General features: G+C 37.9%; 2 protein-coding genes and 1 long non-coding RNA gene across 4 annotated transcripts; 2 read left to right on the forward strand and 1 right to left on the reverse strand.

The window, feature by feature from the left end:
* Positions 1-911: 911 nt before the first annotated feature.
* LOC309483507 lies at positions 912-5,502 on the forward strand. Its single transcript, XR_014200580.1, has 2 exons — positions 912-1,702; positions 1,789-5,502. It is a non-coding gene; the product is annotated as an uncharacterized lncRNA (long non-coding RNA).
* cd83 (CD83 molecule) lies at positions 5,476-8,767 on the reverse strand. Its single transcript, XM_082149372.1, has 5 exons — positions 8,622-8,767; positions 8,425-8,540; positions 7,748-7,976; positions 7,421-7,527; positions 5,476-7,336 (listed from the first exon to the last, which is right to left on the reverse strand). Exons 1-5 carry the CDS (start codon positions 8,692-8,694, stop codon positions 7,202-7,204), a joined length of 660 nt encoding a protein of 219 aa, XP_082005498.1. The 5' UTR covers positions 8,695-8,767; the 3' UTR covers positions 5,476-7,201.
* Positions 8,646-11,790, forward strand: LOC309483497 (uncharacterized protein). Of its 2 annotated transcripts, none has more exons than XM_082149377.1 (6): positions 8,646-8,779; positions 9,585-9,706; positions 9,809-9,928; positions 10,024-10,057; positions 10,148-10,198; positions 10,331-11,790. In XM_082149377.1, exons 2-6 carry the CDS (start codon positions 9,662-9,664, stop codon positions 10,408-10,410), a joined length of 330 nt encoding a protein of 109 aa, XP_082005503.1. In that variant the 5' UTR covers positions 8,646-8,779; positions 9,585-9,661; the 3' UTR covers positions 10,411-11,790. The 2 variants fall into 2 exon arrangements, with proteins under 2 accessions (XP_082005503.1, XP_082005502.1); XM_082149376.1 differs by lacking the exon at positions 8,646-8,779 and adding an exon at positions 8,798-8,954.
* The last annotated feature ends 148 nt before the right edge of the window (positions 11,791-11,938 follow it).

Genomic DNA, 11,938 nt, shown 5'->3' on the forward strand with positions numbered 1-11,938 from the left:
GTCCGAATCGCGAACAAACGACTCCTATGTGTGTTTTTTTTGTTGTTGTTTTTTTCAACAAGGCAGTCAAAAAGATTTACAAAACAGCCTAGAACATGTTTGTGAGTTAGCGGTCTGAATCAAACTCACTGCATCATCGTTCTAAACCAAGAGACGTTTCTCCGTTATGTCTGATATCTATTTACTGACTCGCTCGTTGTTCATACTGTATGACATTAAAGATACATATTCACAACATAGTTTTATAGATTAGCAATGTTTTTCTTAAAAAGCATTCAAATAGTTTACACAATTGACAAAATATTGTTGATTAATTATTGTTTAGATCCATTTGTAAGAGAAAGATTGTTTGGGTGACCTGTTGAAAGCATTAATCACTCAAAATTATTTTAATTTTTTTCAAACAGGTAGAAATATTATTTCAAAACTTATTAAAATTGTTGTGTACATAATCAAATGTCCATTCATTTCAGCAAACCACAGTTGTGGTATTTGACTTGTTAGCTAAAATTGGAAACCATGCACTCACTGAAGCACTTCTGAACAACCATTTTTATCAGGCAATTCCATAATTTTTTTACAAGCGTGTTTTAGAGTTGTGTTCTAAATGACGCACTATGAACTTGTATACTATTTTATGGAAGCTTGTTTCAGCCACTGAAAAGGTAATTGGGACAATTATCTGAGTTTTTTCTCAGAAATGCATTATATAAACTCACAGTTGTGAGGTATAAAGTCAGAATTGCGTGATATAAACTAGCAATTGCGAGTTATAAAGTCAGAATTCCGCGATATAAACTCACAATTGCGACTTATAAAGTTTGCACTTGCATCAAATTAAACCGAGTAAAGATTATGCTTAGTTGGCTTGCTGTCCGGGGGAGAGCTCCGGGCTCGGAATTTTGGCCCGAACCCAGAGTATTCCCCCCGTTGTTGTAAGAGTAGTTAGGACTAGAAGTAAGGAGATGGGGTGGTGGAGGGATGCTGTTAAACTGTCAACGAACGGAAGTAAGTCTGCTGTATATATATAAACCTCTTAACTCGTTGATTAGGTTGATTAACAGAATGTGCTATACTCGTGTTTAATTAGGTTTGATTATCTGAATGTGCTCCACAGGTGTTTAATTAGGTTTAATTATCTGACCGTGCTCCTCCCGAACTTTGTTAATAAAACATCATGAAGTGTGAGATACAGCGGGGAAATAAGTATTGAACACGTCATCATTTTTCTCAGTAAATATATTTCCAAAGGTGCTATTGACATGAAATTTTCACCAGATGTTGGTAACAACCCAAGTAAGCCATACATACAAAGAAACAAACAAAAATAAGTTCAGAAATTAAGTTATGTGTAATAATGTGAAATGACACGGGGAAAAAGTATTGAACACATGAAGAAAGGGAGGCGCAAAAAGGCATGGAAAGCCTAGACAACTGCTGAAAACGTACAGTAATTAAAAAGCAATCCAGCCCCCTGTCCGTGGAAATTAATAACAGCTGGTTCAGTCCCAAATGATGGCCTACAAAAAGGTCTCATTGCCAAGGTGTCACACAAGACACACCTCATGATGGGTAAAAGCAAAGAGCTGTCTCAAGACCATCGCAACCTAATTGTTGCAAAACATAATGATGGCATTGGTTATAGGCGCCATTCTAAGCTTCTGAATGGTCCAGTGAGCACTTTTGGGGCCATATTACGGAAGTGGAAAGACAATAATTTCACCATAAATTTGCCTCGACCAGTGCTCCTCGCAAGATTTCTGATAGAGGAGTGAAAAGAATAATTAGAAGAGTTGTCCAAGAGCCAAGGATCACTTGTGGAGAGCTTCAAAAAGACCTGCAGATAGCAGATACTGTTGTCTCAAAGAAAACAGTAAGTAATGCACTCCACCGCCATGGCCTGTACGCACGCTCACCACGCAAGACTCCATTACTGAAAAAAAAGCATGTTGAAGCTCATTTAAAGTTTGCTGCACAACATTTGGAAAAGCCAGTGAAATACTGGGAGAATATAGTGTGGTCACATGAGAGCAAAATTGAACTGTTTGGATGCCATAATATACACCATATTTGGTGGAGAAATGGCAGTGCACATTACCCTAAAAACACTATACAACTTGGTGTTGGCTCTTGGACAACTCTTCTGATTATTCTTTTCACTCCTCTATCAGAAATCTTGCGAGGAGCACTGGTCGAGGCAAATTTATGGTGAAATTATTGTCTTTCCACTTCCGTATTATGGCCCCAAAAGTGCTCACTGGACTTGTGGGCTCCATAAAAGTGCATCAAGGGCACATATCGGCCGCAAAGGGGATGCTTGTGAGCCCTTGTGAAACTTAAAATGACAAATGGGATACCCTACGGACTTGTGGACTTAAGGACACACACAGACGACGTCCATTGTATGTCCGCAAGTGCACGAACCCCTACCCCAAATGGCACCCTAAACACTCGCGGCCTTCCTACGAATCCACACTTTCGTGACGTGATGCCGCATTGACTGTTGGGTAAAAGTCTGCTGAGGAGCTTGCGGGCTTACAGGCTCAAAAGTGCACATCGAGAGCGCATATCGACCACAAAAGGACTCTCGTGAGCACCCTTCTAAAAACTAAAATGACAAATGGGACACCCTACGTTCTCGTGGACTTCACGGTCACGTGGCGGCCATTTTAAGTCCACAAGGCTGTAAGCCATTTAAATTGGGACAGGGCCAAAGTGTGCCATTTGGGACAGAGATAGCCCCTGCCCTCTGCTTATTAAAGCAGCGACAGTGCATGAAGTGTCCAACATTCTACACTTCGTTTTTTAAGTTCAGTTAATTAAGTGCATCGTGTGGGTATTTAAAGTGTACTTTTTCTTTTTGTAATATGGTTACTACAATAATAGGTTACTTCAAAATAGTACTAATTGGGACACACCTAAATAATATAAAGGATAAAAAGATAGAAAATAATTATTTATCAGCTTGTGTTTACCCGCTCCTTCACATCTGTGCTTGACTGAAAAAGAGTCATATTTTTTACTTAACACACACTTAATAATATCAGCCAAGCCATTTGATATCATAAGTATTACTGGTGTGGTGAATAACTTGATTGAGCGCCAGTCATATTATCAAATCCAGTAAGTTATTGATGGTTATAATTCAAGGTTAATGTAAATCAAGGGGAGTTAATTTAGCATTTTCCTTACTGCCAGCTTTCCATTGGAGCATTATGTAAAATGCGGTTTGGTTTGTGTTACTGTTCCATAAAATTATGTCAGACCCAACACGAGTTTAAAAATGAAACACTCCATTTGAGCTTGAAAAAATAAGATCTCGAATGCTAACTGAGTGTTTGAGGTGAAAGTCATGTCTTATGTTGTGGGTCAGTGGTTGTGGCAAAGCAGTTTGTCTATTTTTCATGTTCAAGCACGCTTACTATTACAGTCAGATGGCTGAGGAACCCCGTCATCACCACCATCAATAACGTCCACAAGTTTTGTGTTCGAATAATTTATAATAACGAAATGTCAGACAGGTTTGTGAGCTCATTAGCGAGCTTGATAAATGGGCAGGCAGGTCTGGTTATGCTCAAGACAATTTAAAATGATTTTAAAATGAATTTACAGCTCCATTGAAGTATATGATTGTGTTATGATTAATCAGGCAAATAAATAATACATATTCCAACCAATTAGAAATAAGGATCAATAAATAAATAAAAAAGACTATATAAATATCTCACAAGGGAGCATTTTTCTTGGGACCCCTAGAAAATGTGTACATTAATTACAAAGAATTGAGAGTTGTTTTTAAAATGTTCCTTTAGTAGTGTTGTAGGCTATGTGAATACTGTTAACTGCTCAACTTGTTCTTCATAAGAAAGGATAGTGCTCATTGGTTTGGCAGCCACTAGAGAGCGCCATGAATCTTGTATCCTTGTTGTCTTTATTGATTGCACAGCATTTTACTTCCTGGGTTATTTCGTGATGTCTTGTCATTAAATTCTGCTTTTTATCATAGAAATAAAACACTAACCCGACATGAGGATTATCCTTCTAAAGAGTTAGTTGCATAATTTTAACACCAAAACATACCTGTTAGTATTCTTGATTCCTCAGGTGCCTAAATTAATCCCAAATAATTATTTAAAATAATATTATTAAGCCTGTTTTAAAAATAGGTGATATTCATGAGGATAGACAAAAAATTTATTAAATTAAATAAATCTTTGAGAATGAAAATCCAGCAATCGTTCTCCCCTCCACCATGTTTAAAGTTTATGGCACGCCCAACTCTAGACTTGGGTATCACCGGGAATCCCGAGCTTCCGGTTGTAAATACAACTTCAGAGGGTGTTCATGACCAATTTTTAATAATTCCAAAAGCAAGTTAGTGAAGGCAGCATTAGTTTGGTGACGGGATCTGACACTAATGTGTTTGTCTTGTCCTTGTGTGAGCGTATGGCTTTGGGGGGATGTTCTCTGGGTTGTGCACTCTCTTATGTCTGTTTTGAGTGTTTTGGGAATGGTGTCTGGATACTGATACTTCGGTCTTGTCTTGGTTCAGTTTCGGGGTCCTGACATCCATGCTCAATGCATTTCTGTCTGTCTTGTGTCTTGTTTTCTGTTTGGGCACATGGCAGATGAGAGTGTCTTCCATGAGCTCTTCTGTCCTGTATATTGTTTTCTAATGGAGCACATGACTTGTTGTGCTATTGGTTTGTCATGTGCTCTTGTGTCCTGTATGTTGTTTTCTAATGGAGCACATGACTTGTAGAGCCATTGGTTTGTCATGTGTTTGTGTGAGCACATGACTTCTGTCATATTGCCATATGCCTTTTGTTGGTTTCTGTATGTGTGCCATGTGCTTTTCTGTGTCTCTAGTCTTGGCCACTCTCTTGTTCCCTGATTATTGGTTTATTTGCCCCACCTGCTCTCCCTTGTTACCCTCCTGATTTCCTTCCCTGTTTATTCTCCCTTTGTCCTCTGTCCTGTGCTGGGTTTGTTGTGGATATTTCCCCATTAGGTGTTGCTGTCCAGCCCTGCCTTGCTGGTCTTTTTTCCCCCATGGGGTTGTTTTTGTTTGTTTTGTTTTATTTTATTATTAATAAAAAGCCCATTGAAAACTCCTCACCTGACAATTAAAGTACTTTATTTAGATTTTGACTTCATAGATGAACGATCTTAACAGAAAGCACTTAATTCAATACGCATTAACATACAATAACTTACATAACATACAATAAAGAAAATGAATTTATAAATAAATCCAAAGGAAATGTCAGATGAGGTAGTTTTTTTTTTTCTATAAGAATGAAAGCATTGAAAACATGTTTTCAAATATCATTTAAAAGTATTTTAACATATGTATTCTGAGAACTTAGTAGAAAATCTGAAGGCCTGCCTTCCAATAACACTGATCACCAAGCATAGCATCCAAAGCCAGTCGTCTACTTCCGTGGTTCACACTCACAAACAAGCAAACACAAATCTAATGCAGTAAGCACTTTTTATTTTACTACATATGTGCGCCACGGCCACGCACATTCATAAATATTGAAATAAATAAAGGAGAATTGACACGCGGGATACTTGACACGCGGGACACGATACCCGGTCTCCTGGGTGAAAGTCCTGTGTTGTTTGACCCATCCACCACACCAACTCTCATAGGCATATTAGCTACCGCTCTTAATGCCACGGAATCGTGCTGACCATCCCAAAAAAAAAAAAAAAAAAAAAAAAAAGATAAACGTGTACACCAGGGGGCGGGAACCTTTTTTGACCAAAGAGCCATTTGGTTATGCAGGCTACTATGCTTGTCCGTGTTGCGCTCGGAGCGCGCGCACAGCATCGTGTCAGTTTTCTTTTCGCAACACATCGCGCTTTTAATATTTCTTTTCAATATAAAGCACATCCTGCTCTTTTCTTTCTCATTCATTCATGTTTCGTTATTAATAACTTTAAACAGAATCGTCAACTGAAATCTGCGGGGATTATCAAAAATACGACACATTTTTTATTTATAAGACATAAAGGCCTCTGCGGCAAAAGTGAAAGTAGCCTACCAGCGGGTGAAATGTTTCGAAATGTCTCTTTACACAGCTAAACACCCGTTTCAATAAAAGAATATATTAAAGTGTATAGCCTACTTTTACATTTTCGCTGCTGTTCTAAAAATGGTTTTCGCCATTACCTTAAACAAGCTGCAGTTGCTTGAATCCCAGTGCAGGAGCTGTAGGTTACCACAGAAACGTAGCCTAAGTGGTTAGTTGATTGTTGTGGTGACTCGTGAAACTCGCGAACAGCACTGAACACGCACTTTTACCGCAACAACTTCAATAGTAGCCTATTATTATCATAACCTTTTCATTAACTTCGGAAAGCTGTACAACAAGGGAATGTAATTGGCTGCTTTTTCTGCAGAGAGTCGATCTCTGTTGATGTGTCTTCATTTTTTATCGATCGTTTGTTGGTAAAGGGTGAGAGACCTTGCGAGCTACATGATTTTAAAGGTGAACTAAGTATCTTTTTTTACCTTGACTGAACAGCTTCGGAGTCATTGGAATGGTTATATTACTTATTTCGGGTTGAATGGTGGTCGTTTCGCACCCCCCTGGTGCCCGTGAGCGGAAAATACGCACTTGCAACTTTGAGCCGGCGTGCCGCCGGCCGCTGCGTCAGGAAGTCTCGCGTGATATCAGGTCTCGCGATGTAAACAATTGCTTTACGGCCAAAAGAAATCTGCTAAAATGCTGTCATTATTGCGCTCCCTCACGCTGTCCGAACCCGAATAAAGAAGATGTTTTAAAGAATGTTCCATCTGCTTTGATGTCGTTGATCTATAGCCTCTGGTGTCTGAGAATCACCAACGAGTTTTTACAACAGTGTTGTCAAATATCTATTCCGAAGCTGTGGGGGGAGCTCTAGAGAGAAACCTGCGAGCAAAAAGCGAGAATACAGCGAAGAAATCCCGAAGCTACTGAGTGCTGCTTTAAGTGTGGCTCGCGAGCCATAGGTTCCCAACCACTGGTGTACACAAATCAATAGATAAAATCACGTGTCCATTTCACGAACTGCCTTGAGACTGGGCTGGTCTGACAGGGTGGGGGGCGTGGCATCATGCTGATGTCGATCAGCCATCACTGTCACGGGCCCGATGATGTCAGTCACACATCGTCCTGAAGGTACATGTCCCATGTACTCTGGTTTATCATCACACTAACACTTCAGGCAAAGTCTTGCAGTCCAAATGCTTGGTGACAATCAAGTTCTTGCCTTGATGTGGCATTTTTAGCAAAGAGTCTTTTGAGAGCTTCTTGTTGCTTTGGAATACATTCCTTAAACAAACCTGTGGTAAACATGTCTTTGGTAAATACCTTATCTTGACTCAAAGTATATACTTTATAGGCTATTAAATGAATAAATTACTTACATAGCTTATGCAAAGCATCAGGAGTGCCACACCGAGGACTGTGATGGCCACGGCTACATAAATAGGATCACTTTTATTCAATTCCATTTGCTCAGCTGTATGATGCTCTAAAAATACAAAACACATCAACATCAGATTGTTAGTTTCCCCACTTTCATCATTAATTTGCTTCATTCTGTTATCATTGCTTTTAGATGAACTACAGCTTTAATTAATGTGCTAGATCACCCCAGTGAAATTAATTTTGATTAAAAAAGCAACAAAAATGTGTTTTTAAGTTTAAGAGTATAAATCATTTTTGTGACCATTAAAAATCCCCACACTTACCATAGACCTTCAGAACGATTTCGCCTTCCTGGTTCTGATGGCCAAGAGGAGCAGACAGAAAGCAGTTGTATATTCCACTGTCTTGTGCAGTTACATTAGACAGAAGAAGGCTCTGTCTTTTCTCAAGCAGCTCAACCTCTCGTTCGACACCTTTGTATTTTTCCACTTTGCCATTTTTTTCATTTAGTCTTACAAGACCAGTTATTGTTTGGGGAGGCCCTTCAACAACCTGTAAAACAGAAGTTTAATTCATTAAGTTAAACGGCATCTTCATTTAAAACAACACTGAACATCTCTCAAGTAGCTAGAAGAACATAGGGACTAATTTGTATGAAGTACCCTGACAAAAATGTAAAAGCAACTCAATTACTGAATTGCTTTCATTGCACCTTGAATACGGATGTACACAATAATCGATAGGCAATAGGCCTACATATCACATTTACCTTTATTTGGCAGAACATTAAAATATTAATATTATAATCTGCTTCGCTGTTTAATACTTTTTTTTTTTTAAATGTCAAATTAAATGTAGGCTACTTAGTCATTTTTATGTATTTTTTAATATCTGAATTGATAGTTTTAGTGGTTATTGAAGCAAAACGAACATAGTAAACAAAAGATGATAGGGAAAAAACACAAGGTTCTCAGTAAAGTATACAAATGTTGAACTTTACCTTGTACCATGTCACCGAGCGGTACTGGACACCCGCCTTTGATTTCGCAGCGCAAGGCAACTCGACGTCCTCGCCAATGACAGCGCGAATCTCATTCCTTACACCCTTTGCCACAGCTGAAAATAAAACACCTCATGTCAACCTGGATCAACAGAGTCTGCGTGACAATACTCGCAGGGATACGTGTGGAGTCTTACCTAAAGTTACAAGACATACGATGAATTCCGAGAAGTAATGCATGGTTCTGGCTATCTTGGTCGGTGTCGACATGGTTTATATAGCAACAAGCTTGCTCATTTGGCTTTTGGGGAAGTTGGAAAATCCCACGCGCGAGTGTGACTGAACTGAAGAGAAAGTAGGTGACGTTAACCCGGAACCGGTGTGATGGTGGTGTGATAGTAGGCTTTTAGAGAATGTCTTTTACTTTCATTGTTGTGACACCTGCTGCTAGGGGCTCAACAACCACGCCATGTGTTGGATCAAAGACGTTTTCGTGGGTTTGATATCGCTATCATTCTTTTATTGGCCTGGTAAGACCTATTCAAAGTGCCATCGCTTCACATTTAATCTCGACTTTAATTGCTGAGACTTATGCCAAACGTAGTGCTATATGACGTAGCGTTTGTTTACAGTCCGTTAGTCAGTCGGCCTGAAGAGTAGGCACGAACGGACAATGCTTGGTGTTATTCAGATTTATTTATTTACTATTATACTGCATGCGTAATGTTTTGTAATTAGTTTGGCTTTTTCTAAATTGTAAGTCTGTCTCTGTGCTTTGTGGCAGTTTTAAGCTGTGAGAAACGCTGGAACAATTCAAAAGGTTTTAATTTTAACAATGCATCTTAATCTTGTTAAACATTTGTGTGTGTATATATATATATATATGAGCAGTTAATAAAAATAAAAATAAACATGTTTGCTGGAGAATTAAAGATTCACTTGGAAAATCCCCCTTTGGGATTCCCCCATATTAGGCTACGCAATTATGCACGGTAGTTTCAAAACAGCCCTCACTGCCACTCAAGTAAATGTGTACTTTACACCATAAGAATATGCTTTGGCCTTGATTCGGTATCTATCTATCTATCTTATCTATAGATCTCTATCTAGCTAGCTAGCTACCTACCTACCTACCTACCTACCTATCTATCTTCCCTCAGTCTGGACTATAGTCACAGAGACAACTCAAAGCTACACCTGCACGGAAGAATTACACCATCTACAATCTGAATATGCGATGAAGCACCCTGACTGTGATCAGTATTGGTCTGCACAGGAACTTGTGAGTATAATAAACAATTAATTGAAGTTAAGTAATAGATTCTATAGAATACATAATGTAAAATACTCTGCAGGTTACTGACTTTCATGCTGTTTCCTTCAGTCCATTGGAACGTTTTTGAGATCCACCCCGGAGTGTCACAGTCCATGCAAAGAGTTGTTCGTTGGGAGAATCACATTGACTGAATGTGTCAATGTCACCCTGGCTGTAATATGCACACAAGTAAGTCATTTTCTGTGCACTGCAGGGCATGTCTTTTAAGAATCCGCATTTGAATAGCACATTAACCAGCTTCTGTGTCTCTTTAAATTGTAAAGGATGATTTGACTGAACACCGTGTGCATTTTAATGGTAAGTTTATTTTCTAACAATAATATATTGTTATAACAATTATATATCACAAGTTAATGCTTTTACACATTTGTTGTTGTTTTGTTTTAGGCAAAAGGGTACCTCAATCACTACACAAACCTGTGAAGAGAGATCAAATTGGTAAGAAGAAACAAACTGTGTGTGTGTGTGTGTGGGTGGGTGGAGGGATGACTACAATCAATAGTTCTGTTTATTTTTGAATAAATATTTTTGGTTTCATTTCAGAGGATTTCACTGTTTTTTTTTTTTTAGGTATTTTCCTGTCCATTGCCTTGCTGGTCATAACCATTGCATGTCTACTATATGCTGGATGCAGTCAAGCCTCTCACTAAGATATTGGATGAAGAGAGTCTTCAATAGAGATTAAACTTTTTACAGTTTTTGCTTTATTTTGTTTAGCTTCATCACGGCAGGGACTCATATTTGTATATAGCATAGGAATTAGAGATGCACCGGTACTAAATTTCCTCTATCGATTAATCACAATGATATATGTAGATACGAATATAGTTTTATTTTCTTAAGGAAAGAAAATCTCTCCCAACTAATGCTGTAAACTGGGAACCCTCTCATTTGGTACATTAATATAATACTAGAGGTTCAAATTTACAACAGAGCTATTATATTCAGCTGATTTTCAGAAATAATAATTACACTCAAATAAAAACTGAAATGTTTGTATAACACATTTGCACATAAGTTAGTTTTCATAAATACTTTGTCCTAATGGCAAATTCATTCAAACATGCATAAATAATTAACAGTAAATAAGCTTCTCTCCCAATTTTTTTTACTTTTTATTATTTATTGCTAACTAACGAACTGTAATCACTGGATAACTTTCCTAAGGTAAATGCAACGTTAAGTGACATTTTGCTCACATGGTTGAAACACAGATTGAGCGATGATATGAGACATTTCAATTGTCACAGTTGTAAACACCACGGTGTTCTTCTTCCACGAGGGGTTTTGGCGTCACGGCATTTGTTTTCAGGCGGACTGTTAAAGAATGCGACACATGTCTCCCGGACATCCTGTAGAATTCAACCAATCAGACCACGACTTCGAAACTTCAAAAGTGTTTCCAGAAAAGTGTCATATGCATCAGACATTCAGCCAACAGTTTGTGGGCGTGACGTCTGAGGCTGAGACTAGGGTCGCTAAATTTAACACGAGACATTTTCTTCACACAAAATCACCTTTTGATTGACCGGATATAACCGGCCGATACCAATTATTGGCCGATACATCGGTGCATCCCTAATAGGAATAGTACATCAACTTTATATATGGTTTGTCTAGGGTTATAGTTAACTAAAACTGAAACCATTCAAAAAAAATTGTTACTTGAAATAAAATAAAAAAACACATTTCATTTCATCAAGTTAACATTTCTCATTTTTCAACATTTCTCATTTTTAGTTTAACTGTTACTAAAATAAAATGATTAAAAACGACATATTATCTAAGTAATACTTAGTTATAAATGTGTACGTAAAAGTTTAAGTGTAAATGAAGACACATGAAAACACTTGCTTTGGGTTTGATGTCTCCCCAAGGTGCAAAATTATATATTATGCTGCCTATAAAAATTGACATGGCATTATACTGTATTAAAACTATTTTTGTATTTTCTTTGCTTCATATCTACCTCTGATGATTGTATGTTTTACTGCTAGTCGTGTTGTTGTTTTTTTGTGTGTGTGTGTTTTTTAAAATAAATGCTGCTTGTTTTAAAAACTTGTTTTAAACAGAAAATTTATTTAAATGTTTTTAATTGTGTTTAAAGTGTACAAAATAATATTTAAGGCCACTGTAGTAAAAACAAGACCTTAAGAACCAACACTACTTTATGTACCA

Source organism: Leuciscus leuciscus, assembly GCF_965113295.1.
Source record: "Leuciscus leuciscus genome assembly, chromosome: 20".
In the NCBI taxonomy this organism is placed as follows: domain Eukaryota; kingdom Metazoa; phylum Chordata; class Actinopteri; order Cypriniformes; family Leuciscidae; genus Leuciscus; species Leuciscus leuciscus.

Bases quoted from the DNA above. Each gene is read 5' to 3' on its own strand.
- cd83 (XM_082149372.1), bottom strand. From the start codon at position 8,694: ATGTCGACACCGACCAAGATAGCCAGAACCATGCATTACTTCTCGGAA. The intron at 8,541-8,621 runs GTAAGACTCCAC...TTTTATTTTCAG, and splicing joins CGTATGTCTTGTAACTTTAG to CTGTGGCAAAGGGTGTAAGG. The intron at 7,977-8,424 runs GTAAAGTTCAAC...TCTGTTTTACAG, and splicing joins GCTCGGTGACATGGTACAAG to GTTGTTGAAGGGCCTCCCCA.
- LOC309483497 (XM_082149376.1), top strand. From the start codon at position 8,894: ATGTGTTGGATCAAAGACGTTTTCGTGGGTTTGATATCGCTATCATTC. The intron at 9,707-9,808 runs GTGAGTATAATA...TGTTTCCTTCAG, and splicing joins ATTGGTCTGCACAGGAACTT to TCCATTGGAACGTTTTTGAG. The intron at 10,199-10,330 runs GTAAGAAGAAAC...TTTTTTTTTTAG, and splicing joins TGTGAAGAGAGATCAAATTG to GTATTTTCCTGTCCATTGCC.